This window comes from Zalophus californianus, chromosome 2 (genome assembly GCF_009762305.2).
Source record: "Zalophus californianus isolate mZalCal1 chromosome 2, mZalCal1.pri.v2, whole genome shotgun sequence".
NCBI classification, from domain to species: Eukaryota; Metazoa; Chordata; class Mammalia; order Carnivora; family Otariidae; genus Zalophus; species Zalophus californianus.
Window position 1 is genome coordinate 69506641 of NC_045596.1, and position 26560 is coordinate 69533200.

General features: G+C 39.1%; 1 protein-coding gene across 6 annotated transcripts in view; it reads left to right on the plus strand.

Annotated features, from left to right (window-relative positions):
- The window catches only part of ARHGAP24 (Rho GTPase activating protein 24), a 490733-nt gene extending 470902 nt beyond the window's left edge, over positions 1–19831 (plus strand). For all 6 annotated transcript variants that reach the window (XM_035726277.1, XM_035726276.1, XM_027599710.2 and 3 more), the window contains 4 exons: positions 843–916; positions 4365–4486; positions 13771–14848; positions 18142–19831. In XM_035726277.1, coding sequence (XP_035582170.1) covers positions 843–916; positions 4365–4486; positions 13771–14848; positions 18142–18385 — 1518 coding nt within the window. In that variant the 3' untranslated portion in view covers positions 18386–19831. The remainder of the gene's footprint in view (positions 1–842; positions 917–4364; positions 4487–13770; positions 14849–18141) is intronic.
- The last annotated feature ends 6729 nt before the right edge of the window (positions 19832–26560 follow it).

The following is a 26560-nucleotide window of genomic DNA, read 5'->3' on the forward strand; positions in this document are numbered from 1 at the left end:
TGAGGAAAGATCCAACTGCATCCTGTGGCACATGGATATCCAGTTGTCTCAGAACCATTTGTTGGAAAGACTCTCGTTTCCTCCACTGGATTTTCTTGGCACTCTTGTTGAAATTGCTGCCTATTTTTATAAATGAAGTTTTACTTTGTTATGTAATATTGTCTGTGGCTGCTTTTGTACCACAACAGGAGAGTAGAGTATTTGAGACAGAGACCATATGTCCCAGAATGCTTGCGATGTTTACCATCTGGCCTTTTTCAGGAAGAAGAACAAATTAGATTACATTATCCATTAGCTTTTCTGGGACCATTTACATATTAGAAATTCTACAATGAGAAGAACCCAAGCAATTAATCCATTTGTGAAATGTCCTTGAAGAGCAGGCTTTTCATTCTCCATCCCACCCCAAACAGTGTATCCTAGACATGGCCCATCTTGAGAGACTTATTTGTCAGTAGACGTGTGTTTGTCTCTGTTTTGGGCATGCCAGAAATGGGAAAGATCCTCACTACATTTAGGCCACTTTTTTCCCCGAATAACCTTATTATAAATGAGGCTATCTTCCCTTTTTAGTCAACTGTGAGCAAGTGTTAAAAATGTTAAAAAGACTTCACTTAACATCTGTTTCTCCACAAATAGTACTTATGGAAATATTTGAAATACTTTTTCACATCTTTGAAAATATTTGTGAAATGCTCTTTAATAGTGGCAAGTTTTCAGGACAGGATTCTTCACTGATGATATGTGAAACTAATGAAAAAAACTGTATACCCATTTTTTATTTGCTTTAATTCCAAGGCCAACTCTTAGATAACATTCATTCTCTATTTCTTTTTACTCAGGGTGTTAAGGAATTAGCAAAGCAGGTGAAGAGTTTGCCAGTGGTCAATTACAACCTCCTGAAGTATATTTGCAGGTAAGAATTGTCCTAAAGACAAAACTAAACAAAACAAGACTATATATAGCCTAATACTAACTTACTTTTGACCATGAATAAAATCACTGAACTGTTCTGAGCTCTAGTGTTGATCTCTATAAAATTAAGAGGTTTGTCAAGATGATCTCAAAGGTTTCTCTGAGCACTGAAATTGCTCGATTTTTGTCATTTGTTGTTTCTGAGTCTCTCTTAGTCTACGTAAGAAGGATCTGTTGCTTCAAACTTCCATTAAAGTTCTTTGTTTAGAGGAGCATTTACCTTAGCATGAGAAAGACCAGTGGGGGGGTGCCAGTTTCTATCACTGACTTCTTATGTGTCTGTATGCAATTTTCTTACTCTCTCTAAGTGTCCTACTAGGTAAAAGAGTATTGAAAACACACATTTCACACAGTTGTTTTAAGATTTAAATTGTATTTTTTGATTGAATAAATATTATTTTCTTTCTATTTCCCTCTTACTTCAAGACTCATTGAAAAGACATTTTTATTCAATTCTGTTAGGACAATAATTGTGCCTGGTAAAGCTCTCACTCATGACCATATTTACCTATGGCCTGGGATGGTATATGCCATGACTGTGCCCCTGTTTAAGAAACCATATGATTTCACTCATATGTGGAATTTAAGAAACAAAACAAACAATCATGGGGGGAAGAAAGAGAGAGGCAAACCAAGAAACAGACTCTTAACTATAGAGAACAAACTGATGGTTACCAGAGGGGCAGCAGGTAGGGGATGGGTGACATAGGTAATGGGGATTAAAGAAAGCACTTGTTGAGATGAGTACCGGGTGTTGTATGGAAGTGCTGAATCACTAAATTGCACACCTGAAACTTATATTACACTGTATGTTAACTAACTGGAATTTAAATAAAAACAAAAAAAAAATAAAGACACCAAATATGTAAAATTGAAACATTAAATTTAAATAAAGAGATGATGATTGGCAATACAAATCACTATAAGGTATCTTATATGAAAGCCTTTCAGTTTATTTTTAAATAATTCAAATTTTTAATTCAATACAGTATTAACATTTGCATATACTTTTTGTGTCATGATTAGATAAATGTTCAGCAGACTGGGAACTAAAATGCAATTTAAGACTAATGCCAGACAGGGCGCCTGGGTAGCTCAGATGGTTAAGCGTCTGCCTTCGGCTCAGATCATGATCCCAGGGTTCTGGAATTGAGTCCCGCATCGGGCTCCCTGTTCAGCGGGGACCCTGCTTCTCCCTCTGCCTCTCTCTCTCTCTCTCTCTCTGTCTCTTATGAATAAATAAATAAAATCTTAAAAAAAAAAAAGACTAATGTCAGACACGGTGGACCTCACTGTCAACTGTAACTGAGTAGGAATTCCAGAATCTCCTACTGTAGCTTTTTCTGGGGATGGTAGGAAGCAAATATGAGTTTAGGTTTCATAATTTGTTTTTTTAAAGATTTTATTTATTTGCTTGAGAGAGAGAGAGAGAAACCCAGTGGGGGGAGGGGCAGAGGGAGAGACAGAAGCAGACTCCCTACTGAGCAGGGAGCCCAACATGGGGCTTGATCCCAGGACCCCGAGATCAAGACCTGAGCCAAAGGCAGCCGCCCAACCAACTGAGCCACCCAGGCACCCCAGGTTTCATATTTAAAAAAAGAAAGAAATAGTACCACTGATAACAGATTCATTAACACATCAGGGTTCCATCCCAAGATTTTGAACTAATTCAAGCTGTTGTGGTAAATGAGAAAAGACATCGTCTTTAAGTAAAAGGGAAAAGACTTCTCCTTGAGAACCGTATTACCCATCTTTATCTACACAGTAGGAGAACTTCACTTTTCTTGAAACATTTAAGCAGACTTTTGGTTTCAGCTATTTCAAATAAGAAATTACACTGGTATGAGTTTTTACCCTTCAGTTTTAAACTATAGCTTAGCCTGTCTAACAGTAATGAATATGTGGAACAGGTGCCTTTCTTCACAGTCATAGGGGAGTAGTCAAGAGCACAGACTCCAGAGTCAGACGATCCGGGTTCAAATCTTGGCTCTGCCACCTGTTACTTTTGTGTCCTTGGAGAATATTCTTAACTGCTCTGGTGCCTCATGTGTCTCATCTGTAAAATGGAGATAATCATAGTATTTACCTCACAGAGTTGCTTTGAGAATTTAGTAAGTTAGTGCAATGACCGACACATAAAATATATTCTTTTAAATAATAATAAGTTCTCTTATTTTGCTTAGCATAATACACTCTAGCTTCATCCATGTTGTTGCAAATGACAAGATTTCATTCTTTTTGATGGCTGAGTAATAGTCTGTTGTGCATATATATATCTATATGGTATATATATATCTACTTTATCCATTCCTCTATGCTAAGTGAAATAAGTCAAATACCATATGTTTTCACTCATATGTGGAATTAAAGAACCAAACAGATGAACATAGGGGAAGGAGAGGGAAAAAAAGAGAGAGAGGGAAGCAAACCATAAGAGACTCTTAACTATAGAGAACAAACTGAGGGCTGATGGAGGGGAGGTGGGTGGGGGATGGGCTAAATGGGTGATGGGCATTAAGGAGGGCACTTATTGTGATGAGCACTGGGTGTTATATGTGAGTGATGAACCACTAAATCCTACTCCTGTATATTAACTAACTAGAATTTAAATAAAAATTTGAAATAAAAAATAAACAAGTAAATAAAACCAAGTGAAAAAATAATAATAAGTTCTTTTTTATTTTTTCATCACTTCCTCTGTGTCTCATCAGTACAATTAATAAACCATGAAATTTAGAAATGAAGAGGGGCTGGGGAATGAAAAATGGCTGAAAGACTACAAAAACAATCCCTCCTACTAAAATCATTTGGGAAAAAGTCTATTGCATGCTTCTTATTATTTAGCACCTAATAAATTGAAAAAGTTGTGCTTATATTAATTTTTCATATTAGTAGAACTAGGTTTTAATTTAAACCATGTTTGATATCATTTTTTAATAGACTATAAATTTGAAGCTCACAAATTACTCAATAAAGAGGGTTGACTCCTCCTCTCTGAAATAAAGGATTGTACCAGATGATCTTATTTATAGTTCTCCAATTGAATATACATATAAATTAAATGTTTTCTTTAAGGATTGAAAGAAAATCCATATTCTTGAATCTCATCTCCATATTAACATTATCCAAATACACCTGTTTCTGTGATGGACAGAGGAAACCAGGCTAAGCCAGGCCAGAGATATTTGACATGATCCCTCAAGTTTGATCCTTAATCATTTGCAATATATTTTCCTCACATTTGACTGAGAGATGTTTGAATTTCTAAATAATTTTGTCTCCATAATTGTATTTGAACATATTCTAGTTAATAAATTTCCTAATAACCCATTTTCTTCCACTGACAAAATTTGATACCATTGTTTTGTTCATGTTCTTATATCCAACAGGTTCTTGGATGAAGTACAATCCTATTCTGGAGTTAACAAAATGAGTGTGCAGAACTTGGCCACTGTCTTTGGCCCTAATATCCTGCGCCCCAAAGTGGAAGATCCTTTGACCATCATGGAGGGTAAGTAAATGATTATCTTACATCCTCATCAAGAGAGCAATCAACTGTCTTTTGTTTGTTTGTTTTGTTTTTTTCTAAAGTTTATTTATAATCTCTATACCTAACGTGAAGCTCAAACTCACAACCCCAAGATCAAGAGTCACATGCTCTGCTCCCTGAGCCTGCCAGGCACTCCCAATCAACTGTCTTTTGTTTGGTCTGAACCTATTCTCTTCTGAGGAAACCAGGGAAATAAGTAACTCCATGGTAACTCCATTTATTGACCCAAGTCCTTCAAGTGCAAAAAACTTCTCTTTGGAAGTCAGGCATTTTTTTTAGTTTACTAAAGAAAATAATTTCCTAAAAGACTCCTCAAGTAGCCTTACAAGAATAAATCAGCTGTAAAGTATTATGCAAGAACTAAAAACCAGTTCACTTTTTGAGCCCCATTCAATTTTCAGAAAATTCAAAAAGTAACTATTTTAAATTAATATAGTTTTATTAATTTTGGTTTTGACTAATTTCAAGAAGCAGAAAAATATGGTCTTCTGTAAGATTATGCTACTTATTAAACTGTGTTTTGAAACATGAATTGTTTTCTAGATTATAAAATGCCTCGCATTATTTTCCACAATGAACTTCTGCTTCTGTTTGTTCCTAGTGGGGCCTTACTGCTTGAATACCTTCCTTACCTATGGCCATTAGTAGTACCATTGTTTTCTACAAATTGGATGAATTGAACATTTAAGAATTTAATAAGGAAGAGGGGAGGAGAAAGAAAACAAGTCATTTTAGTTTCACCCTGAGCTTATTTAGAACAAAATATACTCCTGATACTACTCCTTTCTTGAGAATTCTAAGATTTGTATTCCTCTATGTCTTATGAGACAGAAGAGAAAGCTTTTAAGTGTTTGCCTGCATCAACTCAGCTTCATTTCCTTGTCAGATATTTAGGGCAATATCAAGTGAATGTCATATTTGGGGCAATAAGTTAGTTGGTCCAGAAAACTTAATTTCTTTTGGAAGAGTTTAGCAGACATTAGAAGATATAAAATGTGAAGCTCTAAGAAGCTTACCAGTACTTTATAATTTTTTGAAACCTTTTTTTATTATAAAATAGGAGGCATATGATAATGAAAACCACCAATAACACACACACGTATACATCTTAATGAATTTATATAAGACAAACACTCTAGAAATCACCACCCAGGTCAATTAATATAGCTTTTTTAGGCATCCCAAAGTCTGGCTCTGTGTCCTGTTGCTCCATCTTACTCCCCCACTTACTTATAATTCTATTTTACTACACAGACATTTGTATCAATCACTTCCTTGCATTTCTTTATAGTTTATCAACCAAATAGATTTCCTAGGCATTATATTTAATCTTTACTATTATTTTATTTGATTTTTTTAATGTCTTTGGCCCTAATGTCCTGACTTCAGGAACATATAAAAAGGATAATAAACCAACACAGTCTTCTTCACAGTCATAGGGGAAGTGGGTTTTAATCCCAGGAAGGCAAGCTTGGCTAGCCATTTAAAAATCAATGTAATTCTGGGGCGCTTTCAGCTCAGGTCATGATCCCAGGGTCCCGGGATCGAGCTCTGCATCAAGCTCCCTGCTCAGCGGAGAGCCTGCTTCTCCCTCTTCCTCTGCTGCTCCCCGTGCTTGTGCTCTCTATCTCTCTGTCAAATAAATAAATAAAATCTTAAAAAAAATAAAAATCAATGTAATTCACCATATTGACATTTAAAAAAAAAAAAAATCCTGTCCGTGAATACCAAAAAAAGTATTTTACAAAATCGAACACCACTCATGGTAAAGGCTGTTAGCAAATTAGAAATAAAAGGAACTTAGCCTAACAAAGGTCATCTATAAAAAATTTAGTTATAATATTATACTTAATGGTGAAAGACGGAATGCTTTCCCCCCTAAGATTGGGCATAAGGTAAGATTGCCTACTTCTGGCACTTCGACTGTACTAGAAATCCTAGCCAGTGCGATAAAGTATTAAGAAGGAATTAAAGGCATACAAATTAGGAAGTTGTAAAACTCTGTTTATTCACAGACAACATGAGAATTTAGGTAGGAAATTCTAGGAAATCTACAAGGAAAGCTACTATAACTAATAGGTGAACTTATCAAGGTCATATGATACAATGTCAATTTATAAAAATTCATTGTTTTTCTATACACTAACATTGAACAATTGGAAATTGAAATAAAAAATATAGTTTTAGAACTACACTTACAAATATCAAAAATTAGGGTTAAATTTAAGAAAATATGCACAAGATATATATCCTGAAAACTACTAAAATTTTATGAAAAAAACTATGTAAATGGGGAAATATACTATGTTCATCGATTAGAATAGTCAAAATCAATAAGCTGTTAATTTTCCTGAAGTGTACCTATAGTATCAACATAATTCTCAAAAATGTTACAGAAAAAATTTTATTTGTAGAAATTGACAATCTGATTATAAAACTTATATGGAAATAAAAATTATCTAGAACAGTCAAAACAATTTGAAAGGGAAAAAGAAAGTTGAAATATACTACTTGATTTAAGACTTAATATAATGCCACAAATAAGGTAGTATGCTATCAATATAAAGATAGACATATAGATCAATGTAATAGAAAAGAGAGTTCAGAAGTAGACCCACACATGTCATTTGTTTGTGACATATGTGCCAAGTTAGTTCCGTGGGAAAGGGGTAGTCATTTCAACAAATGATACTTGAAAAATTGCATATGTTTAAAAATCCTCTATCCTTACTTCACATCACTCGGAAAATTAACTTGAAATGGATCATAGACCTAAATGTAAGTGCTAAAAGCATAAAACTTAGAGAGGAAAACATAGGAGAAAAAACCTTAGACTTACTAGGGCACAAAAATCTCTAACCATAAAAAAAATTGATAAGTTGTACTTCATCAAGATATCCTTAAGAGAACAGGGCGCCTGGGTGGCTCAGATGGTTAAGCATCTGCCTTCGGCTCAGGTCATGATCCCAGGGCCCTGGGATCCAGTGCCGCATCAGGCTCCCTGCTCGGAAGGGGGCCTGCTTCTTCCTCTCCCTCTGCTGCTCCCCCTGCTTGTGCTCTTTCGCTCTCTCTGTCAAATAAATAAATAAAATCGTAAAAAAAAAAAGATATCCTTAAGAGAACAAAAAGGCCAGCTGTGGAAATGGGGAATATATTGTGAATCAAGTATTAAAGAATTAAAGAATTTGTTTTAAAGGTATATAAATAACTCATACAAATAATAGGACAGTGAATCCAATGAAAAATTGGATGAAAGATCCGAATTAGACATTTCATCAAAGATAAACAAATAGCTGGGGCGCCTGGGTGGCTCAGTCGTTAAGCGTCTGCCTTCGGCTCAGGTCATGATCCCAGGGTCCTGGGATAGAGCTCTGCATCGGGCTCCCTGCTCGGCAGGGAGCCTGTTTCTCCCTCTCCCGCTCCCTCTGCTTGTGTTCCCTCTCTTGCTGTGTCTCTGTCAAATAAATAAATAAAATCTTAAAAAAAAAAAAACAAAGATAAACAAATAGCAAATAACACATGGAAAGATGCTCAGCATTTTTAGTCATTAGGGAAATGCAAATTTAAGCTCTAATGACCTACCACTACACATCCTCTACAAAGTATAAAATTGAGACTCAAAGTATTTAGTTTGGCTAGTAGAAATACAAAATGTTAGAGCCATTTTGCAAAGTTGGGTAGCTTCTTATAAACTTAATCATTTACTAGCCGTAAGACCAAACAGAGCAGTGTGCTAAGAATTTACCCATATATAAAGGAAATATATGTTCACCCAAAGCTTTTAGTCAAATGTTCATATCAACTTTATTTCATAATAGCTCCAACCTGAAAACAGACCAGTTGTCCATCAATCAGGGAATAGATAAACAATTTTTGGTACATTCATAAAGTGGTATACTACTCAGCAATAAAAAGAATGAACTATTTGATACATCCAATAATGTGGATAAATGTCAAAAGTATTACGCTAAGTGAATAATGCCTAGACACAAAAGACTTCATACTGTATAACTCCATTTATATGAAATTCTAGAAAAAGAAAAACTGTAGTGTTAGAAAGCAGATCACTGATTATAGTGGTTGGGAGGTGGGGGTAGGGAATTGGCTACAAATAGGCACAAGGGAATTGTCTATTTCATGATTAGATGGAAACATCCAGGACTGTCATTTGTCAAAATTCATGATATACCTTACAAACATCTGTACATGTACAAAATGACACACGTATAAGGTTATTCATTGCAAAAATACAAATCGAAACTACATTTCATAGAAGGCTGTCATATGTCTGTGTATATGTATTTTATTTTATTTTATTATTTTTTTTTATTATGTTATGGTAGTCACCATACTATGTAAGTGTATTTTAAAGTGCCTAGGTACCTTTAGAGGAAAATTGAATTCTTATCCAATTCTTATGAAGAAGTGCCTGTAATGTGATATTTAAATTCAACTTTTGTGAGAGTATATAGACGAGGGGGAATTTCAGGATCCATGTAGTACAGTAGGACCCCCAAAGCTGCTTGGACTCTTCACAATGGGCTGGTGATTATAACCACTCTGACCTCATTATTTGGGCTTCATGTTATTCATTAGCAGCCCAAGAAAGAAAATGACAGAGAAATAAAAAGGAAAAAAGAGTATATAGAGACACATACTTCATCATTACTAAGCTAGTCTGTCCTAAAAAGATATAAAAATTGAAAGAAAGTCCCTTTGCAAGAACTATTACCATTTATTATTCTGGATATTAGATGAAAGCAAAGCCTCCCAAGGTAGAAGAGAGAGATTTCTAGATCACTGGGGCCCTGACAGTCACTCTATAATTATGGCAGGTAACTTTGTCATGACTGTTCACAGACTCATCATGGAGATCTTGGGAATGTCACTCTTCAATTAATGAAATGCCCTGCATAGTTCACAGTCATGGTGAGAAGTAGTGATGCTTCAAATGTTAATATTCCAGTGATGGGGAAAAGCTCCATTTTCCCAAAGTACTAGACAGAGTCATATATAATAGAGGCTGCTAATATTTGAAAGCGTGTCTGTCATATGAGCAAATAGTAAAATAGGACTAAGTACACATGTCTTCAAACAGTACATAACGACAGTGTTGACAGCCATTTTAACTACACTAACATCTTTTCATCAGATTCACTTCTACATGCACTGAAAATAGGATGACAAAGTCAGAGGTGGCTAAAAAAAGGAAAGATGGATATATTATACCATTAATTTTTTTCAGTCCTTTTTCTTCCACAACTCTGGTTCAATAAATAGATGTCTTTTATTTAATTTCTTACTTAGAACAACCCCAGCTTACTTGTTGCTACTACAGTTTAAATTCCAACAGCTGAGACATAATAGGACCGTGCATGCTCTGGAGTCAGAAGACAAAGTATGAAAGTTCACCTTGGGCATTTATCATCTGTGTGGCCTTGAGCAAACACCCTAACCTCTCTGAACCTCAGTTTTCTCATCTGAAAAATTTTAAGTCCTGTCTCACAGCCTTTTGAGAAAGTTAATTTAAAAGATGTAAGTGAAACATCTCCACCTAACACAGTGTTTCTCAAACTTCAACATACATAGGAATCATCGGGAGATATTAACATGCAAGTTCCCCGATTGAGAAGATCTGCAGTGGGTCCTGCAATTTAAAAGCTCCCAGGTGATATCAGTGCTACTATTCTGTTACTGCTGATGTCATCCAGGAGCTGGTTAGAAATGTAAAATTTCATGCCCCACCCAATATGCTGTAACAGAATCTCCAGGTAGTTTGAAAGAACATTAAGTTTGAGCAACACTGACCCAGCATCAGACCTGGCACATTGAAGATTCGTGATCTAAAATATTGTAAGTTTTGTATTATCACAGAAGTATGCAGGATACAGATGGATTTAACACATTTTTTTCAGCTTCAAAATTTGATTTTGAATTACATTCAGAGTCAGATTTTGCCAACACATGGTTTTAAGCTAAGGAGTGGCCTCACCCCAGATCAGGCCTCTACTCTCTGACAGCTACCCAATTAGTAGCTGTTTCCGATCGAAATCTGCATTGCCAAAGCCCTTGTCATCATTTTCCCCACCATATCTCAATTTAAGTATTTTATATAGAAAGTACGCTTATTAACTAGAATTTAAATTGTTTTGCTATGTCTGTTTATTGGAGACTATTCCTAGGAGCTTTTAGCAACGTCATATAAACCCAGTTAACGCATCAAATTAGTATATTTCAAGCCAAAGCAAAGATGATTGATGTTTGCATTAGCCTATACTGTTTTATTATGGGTACATGAATAAATGAATACTTAAGGAGTTTCTTGGGTTATTGAGGGGAGAAGGGGCTCCAAGTTAGGAAACTACTTGAGAAGCCTAGTTAATGGTGGCAGCCAGTTTTAAGGGATAGGAGCTCAGTTTGAAAGGCAGTGAGGAATATGTGAAAATATACTTGAGATTTCAGCTAATATGCCATAAAACCTGATAAATCCATTGATTTTTTCATAAATGACTGCTTTTATTAATGGATTAACTTTTGTATCCGTTGTTGTCTGATTACTTCTGCTGTCTGAGATTCGTATTCATTTCTAATTCATACTTTACAGTGTATAGTGAAGATAGGAGAATCAAATGGAAACCATAGTATTTGCACCTGTGTAAGAGAATTATTTTCTTTCTCAAAGGTATTTTCATCATTTAAAATGCCCTGCCTAATGCTTTGCTATTTCTTGTAGAGCAGGCCTGGTAGTAACAGATTCTCTTAGTTTTTGTTTATCTGGCAATGTCTTTATTTCCCCTCCATTTTGAAGCATAGGTTTGTTGGATATAGAATTCTTGCTCGACAGTCTTTCAACATTTTGAATATCTTGCCACATTACCTTCTGGCAATGCGAAATGATGAGAAATCAGCTGTTAATCTTACTAAGGATCCCTTATACATGAGTTGCTTCTCTCTGCTACTTTCAAGGTTCTTTCTCTGTTTTTGGTTTAAGACAGCTTGACTATGATGGGTCTAAGTTTGGATCCTTTTGCATTTACCTAGCTTGGAGTTTGCTGATCTTTTTGGCTATACAGATCACGTTTTTCATCAAATTGGGACATTTCAGAAACTATTTCTTTAAATATTCTTTCTCCTTTGGGACTCTCCTTCTGGGACTACCATTAGGCATATGCTGGTAAACTTTATGGTGTCCCACAAGTATGTGAGGCTCTGTTTGTTTTTCTTCCTTCTTTTTCCTTTATGTTCCTCAGACTGGATAACCTCAGTTGACCTATTTTCAGGTATAACAATTCTTTCTTCTGTCTGCTCATATCTGATGTTGATTCCCTCTACTGATTTTTTTTTTCATTTCAACTTTTCAACTCCAGAATATCTGTTTCATTTTTATACTTTCTGTCTCTTTATTGATAATAAAGTCTATTTGATGAGACATTATTCTCACTTTCATCTGGTCTCTTTAGACATGGTTTCCTTTAGTTATTAGAACACATTTAAAATAGCTGATTTAAAGTCTTTGTCTAGGGAGTATCCTGTCTGGGCTTCCTCAGAGTTTGTTTTTTTCCTGTGTATGGGCCATAATGTCTTTACTCTTTGCATGTCTCATAATTTTCATTGAAAACTGGACATTTTTAATAATATAATACTGTAAGAACTTTGGATATCAGGTCCTCCTCATCCTCAGGTTTGTTGTTATTTTTTGGTGGTTTATCTGGACTAATTCTATAAAGTCTGTACTCTTTGCCATATGTGGCCACTGAAGTCTATGCTTGGTTTGCTTGGTTGTCAACTAATTATTCACAAAGGTTTCCTTAAATTGCCTAGGCCAGTCAGTTCCCCATTTTTTTACCAAAGGGCTCTGTATGCCAACCTTTGACATTCAGCCAGGTAGTTCAGAACTCTGCATGAGCCTTCAGTTTCTGCTTGTGCAGAGCCTCAAGATCAGCCAGAGGTCAGAGACTAGGGACTTAGTTCTTTCCTGAGCATGCACACAGCTGTAGGCATGCACAAAACCCTAAACGTGCCTGTAGTTTTCTAGATTCCCAGGAATAAATCCAAGCTTTTCAAAACCCCCCATGGAAATCACATTCCTCAGATTTTCCTTTCAAGCTTGTGGTTAGCCTATTATCTGCCCCTACTGTTACCCACTGCTTCTGGCAGCCATGATGTTAAACAAAAGAGCCCTCATTTTTTTTGACAAATGCCCCTGAGAAAAATGCTCTTCACACTGGTCCAATTCCTAGTCAGATCAAATAAAGACATGCATTGTGAGGGGGGTCTTCAAGGGAACCACCAAACAGGTCAAACAATGACAATACTCTGGGAATGGAGCTTTGGAATTCCAACTCTGTTCTGCCCGTTGCAGGGGCTGCCAAGCTGCCGGTTCACACTGGGACTGTGGGGTTCATTTTCAAGGCTGTTGCAAAGCTAGCGAGAAGAGGATGGGGACAGAGTTAAAACACCACAGAGCTTGCTGTTCGGACTGAGTCAGCCATTTTCCTTGGATAAACACTCTTCAGACTGTAACCAGCCTTTAGTTAATTACCAGATTCCTACAAATGTTGATTCAGAATACTTTTGTCAGTTGCTTTTACAGAGAAGAGGGTTTCTGAAGATCCTTATTACGCCGTTCTGGCTCTTATCACTTAAAATGCCTTGAAACTTTGGAATAGTGAACAAAAATCATATGGAGCATCATTATCGTGCTACATTAGAAAGACAGACCATATATCCATCAGAGATCATATAGGGTTCCATTAAGAAATGCCACTAAAATATCTTGGTGGTTTGAGGCAATTGTCAGATGAGAGATCACATTGACCTCCTCCTGAGGAAGATTTCTCATAATTAAATCTCAAACTTGCAGGAAATGGTGTATAATGATTAAAAGCCTATTCTTTGGAACTAGCTAACTCTGGTTTCAAGCTCTGTTTCTGCTCCTTAAGAGCTTTGTGACCTTGGTCAAGTTACTTAACATTTACAATGCAATGATAATGACTACCTATTCATAGATTTGTTTTAAAATCCAACTAAACTAGCAAAAGGAAAGTGCTTGGTGCAGTTCGTGGCACACGGTAAATGCCCAAGAACTTTCAGCTTCTATTGCTATTATCGTCATTAAGAATATAGTTCAACACTACTGGTAACAATGCTGAACGTTCATCTGATTGTGGTTCTTTAAGAGTCACTTTCAAGGTGGGAAATAGAACTATTTCACTCATACTGCTGTGTTTCCGATGCAATTCCAGGCACTGTGGTGGTCCAGCAGTTGATGTCAGTGATGATTGGCAAACACGATCGCCTCTTCCCCAAAGATGCAGAACCGCAAAGCAAACCCCAAGATGGAGTGAGCAACAACAACAATGAAATTCCGAAGAAAGCCACCATGGGTCAGCTACAGAACAAGGAGAACAATAATACCAAGGACAGTCCTGGTAGGCGGTGCTCTTGGGACAAGTCTGAGTCTCCCCAGAGAAGCGGCGTGGATAATGGATCCCCCACAGCTCTACCAGGTAGTAAAACCAACAGCCCAAGGAACAGCATTCACAAGCTGGATGTGTCTAGGAGCCCCCCTCTCATGGTCAAAAAGAATCCTGCCTTCAATAAGGGCAGTGGGATAGTCACCAATGGGTCCTTCAGCAGCAGTAATGCAGAAGGTCTGGAGAAAACCCAAACCACTCCCAATGGGAGCTTACAGGCCAGAAGGACCTCTTCCCTGAAGGGCTCTGGTACCAAAATGGGCACCCACAGTGTACAGAACGGAACGGTGCGGATGGGCATTTTGAACCCCGACGTTCTTGGGAGCCCCATGAACGGTCGCAGCATGAGTTGGCTGCCCAATGGCTATGTGACCCTGAGGGATAACAAGCAGAAAGAGCAAGCAGGAGAGTCAGGCCAGCACAACAGGCTCTCCACCTATGACAACGTCCATCAACAGTTCTCCATGATGAACCTTGATGACAAGCAGAGTGTCGACAGCGCCACCTGGTCCACTTCCTCCTGTGAAATCTCCCTCCCCGAGAATTCCAACTCCTGTCGCTCCTCCACCACCACCTGCCCAGAGCAAGACTTTTACGGGGCTAATTTTGAGGATCCTGTTTTGGATGGGCCCCCGCAGGACGACCTCTCCCACCCTGGGGACTATGAAAACAAGAGTGACCGGAGGAGTGTGGGAGGTCGGAGTAGTCGTGCCACCAGCAGCAGCGACAACAGTGAGACATTTGTGGGCAACAACACCAGCAACCACAGTGCACTGCACAGTTTAGTGTCCAGCCTGAAACAGGAGATGACCAAACAGAAGATAGAGTATGAGTCCAGGATAAAGAGGTGAGGAAAATCCGGAGCTCCTAGCTGCCAGAAAGGCTGCAACAGCCTCCTCCTGCAAGGACAGGTTCACACAGGAGGTTAAACATGCTGGCTCCAGAGCTAGAGAGCCGAGTTCAAGTCCAGGCTTCCCCACTTATAAGCTGTGGGACTTGGGGAAAGTTGTCTATGAGCTTTCGGGTTCTTACTGTGAAAAACTGAAATATGAGTGGTTTTTACCTTAAAAGCATGTGAGAAATCACTGAGCGTTGTCCCTGGCACAGAATAGTTGCTCCATAATGCTATCTTCTGTTATTAAATGTGTGGGGTTGTGTTACAGGCGGGAAAGGGAGGGGCTAGGGTAAATGGAAAGTAAGGAGCCTGTTTTCACTGACGGCAAGAGGATGAAATGAGGGTGAAGAAAAGGTGTCAAAAGAAACAGATCATTATTTTTCGTTCTTTTAATCGTTGAATGCTGGAGAGAGTGTCCGCTGTCCGCCAGGCTCAGCGCCAGGCCTTAAGGGTTCAGTGGTGAATAAAATAGACAAAAACTCAGCCCTCGTGGAACCTGTTTCCATTCCACTGCAGAGACAGATCAAGAGGTAAAGTAGCTCAGATGCCAAGTGGAAGACTAACACAGGGACAAGGAGTAAGAAGCCTTGGTGAGGTGTAAGGTCCCCAGCAGGGACCGCTGGAAGGCAGTCACAGAGGAAGCCTGCAGTTACCTGGGAGAAGAGCCAGTGGAAATGTCGCGAGATGGGATGGGCAGGGGCCTCAGAGAGGGAACAGGGCCCAGTGACAGAGGACCTTGGGGATCACTTTAAGTCTGGCTTTTATTCTGAGATTGGAATCCATGGAGGTTTTTGAGAAGAGCGATGACATGAAGTGTGTTTGTATGGACAAGGGAAATTGTAGGATAAACAAGGAGCAACAGCTATGATTTATAAGGAAGCGATTATGCTAAACCCTAATTTATATCAGTTTATATCTTCTCACAAGATGACCAAGGTAGAAGTGTGCCTAGCAACTTCTCCAGGGAAGCAGCTGTAGCAGGATAAGGGGTGTTGGTCGAGTGTCCTGTGTTCACAGCACCCCTGACTGTCACATGTTCTGTGGACTTGAGAGGCGGGAATGGAGAATGGAGCCCAGGGCTCACAAACAGCACCTTGGGCCAGAAACCAGAATGTCCCTCCCCCGCATTTTCACCATGGTTACAGAAATTCTAAAACTGATGATCTTTATGTTCTCCTTTCAGCTTAATGTAGGCAAGAGGACATTTAACTCTCAAGTAGGAGAAGGCTTAAGGCTCAGTTCAGCATGAAGCTGCCCTTCTGTGGTCTCCGCCCCAGTTTCGGGCTGTGTGACTTGGTGGCCCTCCTGCTTCATGGGTGCTCTGGGGTCCTTAGAGGAGTGGACCTCAGTCTTTGTCCTGCTTCAGTAGCTGCCATGCCTCCAGACCCCACACGGCTGCTTCTTTATCCATAAAGTTGGCTTCAATGTATTTTAATATGTGCGCCATCCATTAGTCAGTTATCAGGCTAAAAGATACAGATTTTCAAGAGCTTCGGTAAAGTAAATATAACCTAAAGTACTACTTATACATTAAGTTGAAAAATGACTTTCTTAGGAAGTAGTTTTTGTAAACCTTGCTGAACAGAAACTTGGTTTGAATTTTTCTCTATAATGCCAAGTGACAGGAGGTTTATGGAAGAAGAGAAATGCCATCAGCTTATAAGGTAACTCTCATTTCTGAATGTAGTTTTTGGAACCCCTGGCTACCAGAACTCTGAATTTCTGCCAGTGCATGGTGATAACTTAGCACTTAGCACTGGGAAGCAAGAGATAACACTTTAAACTTGTATTAACAGAGGGAAAAAAAGCTATTCTGAATGGCTGCCAATGTACACATTCATTTGTGAGAACATTGGTGGCCTATTTATGTTCTGTGATCTATGGCGCATTTCAGAGACTTTGAGAAAATAATGGAACTTTCCAGTAGAATGTCATCTCAGTGGGCCCTCCTCCTGTAGCATTCTGACCTGCCAGAGGGCCTGTCCCCTGCTGTATCACAAAGTGGAGCAGAGAAGCTGCCACGGGCCCAAGCCACAGAAATAGAAGAGGGTAACTGTTCTAGTTAATTTTTGATTGTTCCTATTTGCAATCAGACATTTCTCTTTCGGTTTCTTTTAAACTCCATCCTTCAAAATATTGAAGTTAGACAAATTCATAGGTGATATAGATAGATGATAGGTAGATAGATAATACTTTGTTTAGTTATCAATCACTGATATGTGTTGTTTAGCTTTTAAACGTGTGAGTTTGATATTCTTTTACCCCCCAAATTGGTTTCTAACTTTACTGTGGAGAAATTTGTTTACATGATATCAATTATTTGGCCTGGTAAAAACTATTCTCTTTTTACTGGTTTGGGGTTCTATATAGGACTAATAGATCAAGTCTGTTAGTCAAGTTTTTCAAACCTTTTACATTTCTCCTAATTTCTATCAGATCTATAATTTCTGAGAAAGAAAAATCTCCTAATGTTATTGTGGATTTGTCAATTTCTCCTTATAATTTTGTTGCATTTTATATTGAATAACGGGAGGCTAGACTACTGGGTGAATAAAAGTTCAGTATTGTTTATATCTCCCTGATAAACTGGTCCTTTTATTAAGTCATGGTCCTCTTTAATGGTAATAATGCTTTTTGCTAAAAATCTCTTTCTTCTGATACTAATATTGCTATGCCACTTTTATTTTGATTAGTAACTTCCCGGCAGAAGAGACTTGAGCTACCCAGCAGTGACATTTTCACTATCATTATTTTTCCTTTGATTGAAAGCGAATATGATGTCCTCTTTCTCCTCCAACTTTATCAGACTTCCCCTCTTCTTTTAGTAAAGCCAGCTTTATCTGAAATGACTCCAGGAAGCCCTGTCGTTTGGGTTGCCTCCGCATCTGCCCTTCTATGCTCCCTGATAATCAGTCTCTGGCTTCTCTGTGCTGATGTTCGTTCATTCACAATCAAATGACAACGAAGAGCTTCCAAGCGAGGTCCTGAGGTCTTCTTGTTAAAATGATAGTAAATCGTCCCGAGCAAATAGAATGAATGAATGAATGAATGAATGAATGAACGATTGAGCAAATGAATAAAAATACATCTTTTAAATCATTAGACCTCGCTTTACTGATTTGCAAGGGCCCATTACAATTTCCTAAGCGTTGTAGAGATAAGAGTTCAGAAAATATTTGTATCCCTGTCATATTTCAAGTGAATAAAATCACTTTATCCTTTATTCCCTCCCTCGCCCTATCTAGCTTAGAACAGCGAAACTTGACTTTGGAAACAGAAATGATGAGCCTCCACGATGAACTGGATCAAGAAAGGAAAAAGTTCACAATGATAGAAATCAAAATGCGAAACGCCGAGCGAGCAAAAGAAGATGCCGAGAAAAGAAATGACATGCTTCAGAAAGAAATGGAGCAGTTTTTTTCCACGTTTGGGGAGCTGACAGTGGAACCCAGGAGAACCGAGAGAGGAAACACAATATGGATCCAGTGAGCCTGCTTCCTCCCGCTGTCTCCGATGGATCTGGGAAGGGCTCTGGGGTTCTGGTGGGAACATTATATGGGATCAGGTGCTGGTCCCCTGCTGTACCGTGATCTTAACTGGTGAAGGAATATCATTTACAGACATTACCCATCCATATCTGCAATGTGTACCAAAGTTACATCATGCCCCCTAATGCTACTGTCAAGTGTTACAACTGGATATGTGTGTAGAGAGTAGTTTTTAAAAAGTAAACTAAAAATGAGAAGCATATCTCAAGAATTATTTTATTGCAAGTCTTGTATTTAAAATGTTAAATCAATACATTGTTGCAATTTAGCTTGCTTTCAAGCTTCACCCCTTGCACTTAACATAAGCTATTTTTGGCATTGTGTTATATCATCAGCTTATTTTATAGATCGATATTTTTATTTCCCCTTTTGCTGAGGAAATGAAGATAAGCAGATATATAAATATATAAATACATATCAGATGAGTTATTAAAATCAAAAGAGTACTTTGTGGCTGTGCTGTTTGTGTCAATGACCAAAAAGAGAAATGTAAATAGTTTTATAAAATACAGTAGAATCACCAGGAACCTTTGATTTGCTCTTTAAATTCTTCCCTCGGCACTGCTCAGTTTTCTTTGTGAGGTGACTTGACACAGAGAATTTTGGATTTTGTGAAAAAAAGGCCCCTTCTCAAGGCCTGTTGTCTGCCTGGTCAGTCCCACAGATGCATGTCTCCTGTGCAGAACGCACTTAGAGAGGGAAATTGTAAAAGCATTTAATGAGTCATGCCATGAATTACTCTGGCCTTCTGGACGGAGTCTCTGTAACAGCTGGATGGTTTTGAGAACAGTTCTTCCCGCTCTTGGGAGGTTGAGAAGCAACGCTCGCTACACTACGCCATAGGAACACCTCCTGTCCGCTCAGACCTTCCCTCCATCCCCCAGCAAGCACACTTTGCACTGCAGGCGGTGAGATGGCGTGCTCGTGACCCTCTCGGTTCAACTGCTAGCGTGTGTGCTACACAGTGACACGTTTCTCTCACTCAGGCCTACTGTTCTGTTGTCACCTGGGATTCTGTCCCCAGGACTGCTGGCAAAGGCAGGGGCTGGAGTGCATAGCCCAGAAGGAGAAGGAGACAAGTTTGGGAGAAAAACCAACTATTTTGCTTCTAATTTTTACGATATTGTTCTTCCCAGTTGAAAACATATTTGTTCACAATAGTTTTAAGATGTGAATGCTTCAAGGTCCAATTTTGACAAGTTTACGCACATGAGTAATGGTGACTGTCTAGAGGAGACCAAGGCTCTCTGGAGCTAGAGTTTGGGGAGAACAACTCTTCACACTCCGATAAGGCAATGATTTTAAGAAACCAGGCAAGTAAATATTTCTCGCACTGGGACAAAAAGTCACAAAAGGCATAAATGGAAATAAAGACTGCTTGAGTTTATAGGATCGTGTTGTTAGAAGATTCTATGTCTGTGTGTACTTATTTATTTTCAAAGGGGAAAATAGTCTTTAGAGCATCCAACCTTGTCACCATTCACTCTTGTGTATATCCTTCCACCAAGCAAACTTTTGTGGTCCCGGGTTTTAACCACGATCTATAATAGTGATGCCTTCTTCACCTTTGGTTTCCTGTTCTCCCTCTTTCCGATTCTTTAACCAGATACTTCCACCCGGATATCATATAGAAGAGTTAAGCTCAAAATGTACGATGTTGATCTCAATGGTTCTCTCTATATACGTTTCCATTTCTTCCCAGTCCCTGTCCTAGCGAATGAAAACGTTGGACTCATCCAAGGAGTTGAAGGATGCAATAGTAGACATCAAAAGCCATGCAGATACCCCGCCTGCATTCAGATTTTGCACAAATCACTGGCTGTGACTGAGACTTCTAGGCATCACTTTTTTCGCTGTAGACTGGGAATAACAAAGATACTCCCCTCATGGACTTGTTACGTGGTTTCAATAAGGTAGATGGTGTGAAAGCTGAGCACAGCATGTAGTGGACAGAAAGGATGCTCTAAATGTTCATTCTCATTTTTCTCTCCACTCTTCTTCACTCTTGAATTCACTCACCAAGTACCCTCCATCTCCACCCTTTATTCCACAGAGTACCAGCATGGAGAGTTAGCCATAACTCTGATCTTTGATTAATGAGGGATGCTGCTGCTAATTTTAATTATCAATCTCAGTGATGATGACCTTCGATTGATGGATACCATGAGTAGCTTGTCCATCTGGGTTTCTATTAGTTCTTCCATTAATTCAGCTAAAGGCCCAGAAAATACCAACTACAAATTGACAAAAATAAAATGGAAATAAGTAGATAGTATCAAGAGTTCATTTGCTACATCCTGTATAGACTTCTTTAAAACTATTTAGGTAACTAGAATGATTCTTAAATTACGAGCTCAGGGGAGAAAGGATTTGCTTCCAAGTGTTGAGTCTATAATGTCGGTTTCACTAGCCAAACCATATGGCTGGGTATCCTTCAGAGAACATTTAAAATAGAGTTGTGTATGACAGTAGGCCAACTGAAGTGTATACTTTTTAAATGTTGTTTCTATATGTCATTTTATTATGAAATGACTAAAAACTTGAAGGGAAATTTAAATAATCTCACTCCTATTTATTTATTCACAAGCTGAGCCTTAAATTAAAAAAACAAATAGGTCATTTCCAGGTAAGATAGTTTACATCATTGATATAATTATCTCCCCTGGGAAATTCAGGAGCATTTAAAGACCGTGATACTGACCATAAACCTCAGTGTTCCTTTCGTTGCGGAACAGCATCCTGCTTAAAGTAGCATCACAGAAAATGACATGCATAAGCTTTTGGAATCAGAGACCTGGATTTCAAATCTCAGTTCTACCACTTCGTAGCTATAAGAATTTAAGAAAAGTTACATGATGTTGGTAAGCCTCAATCTGTTTTTCTGTAAAGTAGGATATACTAGTGTCTCTTCCTCATTGGGTTTTTTTGTTTTTTGTTTTTTGTTTTGAGAAATGACTAAGTGGCTCCCACAATAGATATTGTAAGTGCTCAATAAATGGTAGCTGTCAGCCCTCAAATTCTTTCTACTGAAAGGTACTCCAGCTTCTAGAAAATAGAGTTCTGGCCTCAAGAATTTGGCCAGCATGGTCACCAGCAGAGGATATCATTTTGTCCTTGTCCCAGGAGTACTAATCTTACCTTTGCCCGGATAATCTGCCAGAGATTTGATGGCAAGGAAGAGGTAACCCAAGGTGTCCTTTCTCCCCGAGATCATACAATTGCATCCAAGATCTGAGAATAATGTCCCAAGAACCACCCGTAACTGTCCCACATCAACTCTGTGTGGACACTGAAGATTATGTTCAGTTTTAAAGGTACTGGGTAAAAGACAATGAAAGTCTAAGAATATAACCAATGAATGTGGCTAGATTCACATCAGCATCACCATTAGTGAATATTGATTGAAGGCCTCCACATGCCCCACCAGCACTAGACTCGGTGCCTGGGATATCTAGTGTATAAATAACTACCGCATACGATGATGTTCTGTGAAGGTAGTTCGAGGTCACAAAAGTGAGGCTGGGAAAGGCACCGCAGAGCCATGACTATGATGTGAGTCCTAAAGAATAAGTAGGAAGTTATCAGAGAGCTTAGCAGTTTGGGTCAGGGGCTCCCCTAGTCCATGGAAAAGTATGTGCTTAAGTGCCTTCAGGGCAAACACTAGGGGGCCTTTCTAGTGAAATAAAAATGACCTATTGGGGCGCCTGGGTGGCTGAGTTGGTTACGCATCCGCCTTCGGCTCAGGTCATGATCCCGGGGTCCTGGGATCGAGTCCCACATTGGGCTCCTTGCTCAGTGGGGAGTCTGTTTCTCCCTCTGCCTGCCAGTCCCCCTGCTTGTGCTCTCTCTCTCTCTCTGTGACAAATAAGTAAGATCTTAAAAAAAAAAAAATGACCTCTTAAATGTGCACCATCAGGGTGGTCTTGGGCATAATGACTCACTCACACACCACCAGGAGATCTAAAAACACTTAGCACCCAGGCAGCTTCCACTCTTTTGTTCAAATAAAGCAGCCTGAGCCAGACACATTCTGCCTTGTTGGAACTCACAAAGCACAGAATAAGAGTGTGGACTTGTGGCTCCCAAAGGCCTATTTCGTTATTCTCTTTATAGTCTTTTTAATTGCACAAGTAGGGAATGAGTTGACTGTCCATCTTAAAAGCTCCTTGCTACAAAACAACGTGAAGAACTAACAGCTCCCCAAGCAGTGGAAACCTACCAAACTACTGTAGATCTTCGAGTAGAAAGTTTAGAAGATGTAAAGTGTGTTTTTGAATGCACCATTTGTGGCTTGGGGCCAGGACTGAATGATATTCTTAATTTATGGACTGTGTGTAGCTGCTACCTTTCTGGCCCCTGGAGGGCTAAAGCCCAGTGAGACCAGCCCATTTAGGGAGGGTTACTTTCTCAAGTAGAAAGTACTGAATCGTTTGAATAAGGAGTTAAATTGGCCCTCAGCATACTACCTGTTTTTGTGAACACTATGCCCCTTCCATCCCTCACACACATTCCCTGCCTCCTCATGATTCATTAGAATCCATTACATACCACACCAAAGCAATCTCTAGAGTTGGGCCATCTTGCCCTCATCCTTGATCACCTATTGCTGAAATCATCCAAACCACATGTCATTTACCTTCGCTATTATGCTTATCCCCATATTGCGCAGCCTATTCCCTCATTCGCTTCAAACTCTGATTCCCTCTCTACTCCTACCATTCCCTCTCTACTTTCCATTATACATTCTAGAACCTTCCAGCTGCCATCATCCTCCCCTAAATCTTTTCTGAAATATGGTTACCGCTTCTTGCAGCCCTCCCCAGGATGGCTATTTTCCCTTCCCACAATCTGCATGTCATTAGCCTGAAGGGGAGGGGTTGGTCTTGCTTTGTTCTTTGATGCTAGTTCCAGAGCTTAGATCCTCCCACTTCCCTAATAACTCCATAGAAGTACATGTCACATGACCAATTATTTTAGCACCTAATCAACTGGTTTTTCCTCCAAACCACTACTCCTCTGCCATCCACCAACTTGGCCACTCAGCTCCTTGAGCTGCTCACCTCTGAAAATCTTGATCTCCCCCTGCATGAACATCAGCCACCCATGCCCACAGTCTTCCTTATTCCGCACCATTACCAATAACTGCACCATCGCCAAAACTTCCATTTCAAGCACTCATTGTCTCATTATCACCTATTCCCTTCTTAGGTCTTTCCTTTAGCACCATCACTCCAACAATTTTTAGAAACTCCCAAAGAGGCGACAAACCATTGACTTTGCTAATGGCTATCATCCCCTCAGGTCATTGCTTCCCTCCTTGACCAGCTCAGCTTCTGCGCTTCCTCACCATAATTATTCTTTTCCTTATTCCCAAATCCCTGCATATTCTCTTCCACCACTGTACTCATCAGGTAAGGAAAAACACCCAGCTCAACTCTGGCTAACTCCGATTCCTGCTTATTCCTAACCTGCACCTGAGAAACTAAATATGGCTGGAGAGCAAAAGTCCACCATGTTGACTTGTACCACCTTATATCTATATAAATATGGTTCACATGGCTCTCATCACTGTCTAGTAACTTAACTTCACACTTTTCAAGGTCAATGTCACACTTCTCAAACCTCCATAAGCTCTTCCCCTTCATATTCTCAGCTAGTAACATTACTTATATAACCTAACTTACTGATAACCTGTTTTTAATGAGAAAACAATACCAGAAGAGTATGTCCTTATGTTCCATCATCATATCCACCCAACTGTCTACAGGCAACCTGTACATAAGACCATACCTCCTGCTACAATGACTGTGCCACCTGCTCTAACCAAGCCAAGTGCCCCTCCCATACATACATACATACATACACATCCCTCTGGCCTTTTCAAGCACATTAGTCCTTCAAATAAATATTCTTTCTCTCTTATATTATGAATTTTGCTCTTTATATATTAGTCCTATCAACATAAACCCACACTATAATAGCTTTCTTAAAATTCTCTCATGTCATATTTATGTCTAATTTCCACTTTCCAGAAAAAAATTCTTGAATTTTCTCTACCTATTTCTAATTCCTCACTTCCCATGTTCTCTTGAACTCACCGGAGTCATGCTTTCTTGCACAATACTGCAGAGAACATGCTCTAATAAAGGTCAGCAATGACCTTCATAAAAATCAAGTCCAGTTGTGAATCTTCAGTCCCCATCTTCTTCAGCCACTCAGCAGCACTGTCCCAGGTGCCCAATCCCTCATTTTTTAAACACCTTTGCTTGGCTTCCAGGGTAGCACACTTTCCTGGTTTTTGCCTCACTGGACATTCCTCAGGATACTCAAATGTTTGTTAACTTCTATATGTTGGAACAAGAGGGGCCTCCATCTTTGGACTTCTCTTCTTTATCTACCCTCAGTCTCTTGGTGATCTATAGTCTCATGGTTATAAATAACACTTACGGGGTGCCTGGGTGGCTCAGTTGGTTAAGTGTCTACCTTCGGCTCAGGTCATGATCCCAGGGTCCTGGGATCGAGCCCCACATCCGGCTCCCTGCTCGGCGGGAAGCCTGCTTCTCCCTCTCCCACTCCCCCTGCTTGTGTTCCTTCTCTCGCTGTGTCTCTGTCAACTAAATAAATAAAATCTTTAAAAAAAAATAAATAGTAACACTTACAAGCTGATTATGCTCAGATTTATGTTTCAGCTCAACTTCCTCCCTTAGTCCAGCCTTGTAGACACTCCTGCTACTTCCCTAGTGTATCTAATAAATATCTCCAACTAACATTTCCAAAAAAAGTATGATTTTCTTCCCAAATGTGCTCCTAGCCCATTGTTTACCACTTTGGTCAACCACATCATTACCATTACTTACTTGATGGTTTAGATTTTTAAAAATTCTCGAGTCATCCTGATCTGCTTCTTTCATATCACATATCAATCCATCAGCAAATGTTGTCAACCTTGCCTTCACAATACATCCTTAGTTTTGCCCTCTATCCACCCTTTCCCAACCCCTCCACTCTCTAGTCCAAGCCCCATGGTATCTTTCTGTGCTACCGTTACACCTTACAAGAACCTCTTTGTCCCCATTCTTATCTTTCTTCTCAACCTCCTCTCTCTAATCAGCAGCCAGAGAAATCCTTTTAAAAAGAAAATTTAGATTATATCATTTCCCTCTCAAATCTATCCACCATCTTCCTATATTTAGAATAAAATCCCAAGATCTTGCCATGCTCTGACCCCTGCCTAACTCTTCAATTTCACTTACTATCACACTTTCTCTTGTCCATTTTGCTTCACCCACAAGGCTTTTGGTCATGCCATAAACACACACACCCACACACACACCCACACACACACACAGGCTCTCACTCCAGGGCTCTTACTCATATATATATATATATATATATATATATATATATATATATATATATGTTCTTACCCCAGGGTGCTTGTACTTGCTTTTGCCTCAAATACGAATATGGCTCACTGTCTCACTTTATTTGGGTCTCTGCTCAAATATCATATTTTTTGAGAGGCCCTCCCTGACCACCTCATCTAAATAGTATCCCTTATCAAGCTTTATCCTTTTAAACTACTTTGTTTCGTTTCTTAATGCTTTCCACTACCTTATTCCCCCATTAGAATATAGACTAAATAAAGGCAGGAAGGTTGCCTGAATTCCTCACAACTGTGTGTGCCAAGAACAGTCCTTGAGTGATTGAAGTGCTCAGTCAATATTTGTGACGTGAACCAGTGAGTGTGAATGCTCAGAGCTCAATGTCCAATTTCTGGTTCAGATATCCAGGGATGTTCTGAGTTGGAATTTTTAATAAAAAATAACTAAATTCTGTCTTAGGTCATTGCAGGGCTCCAGTCATTACCCACAGACTGCACAAATTTCAGAGATTTGGCTTCCTATGAGAGTATCACTAGAGAGACTCCAGCATCCATTGTGATGTCATTTGCTGATTAGAGATTTTGGTGCCAGAAATATGAGCCTCGAACCCAGCCTCTGAGCTTACTCACTCTCAGAGGAAACTGTATCAAAATAAACTCATGTAATGCAGAAAAGAAACATCATGTTGTTTTTGGTTTTTTGTTTGTTTTGTTTTGTTTTGTTTTGTTTTT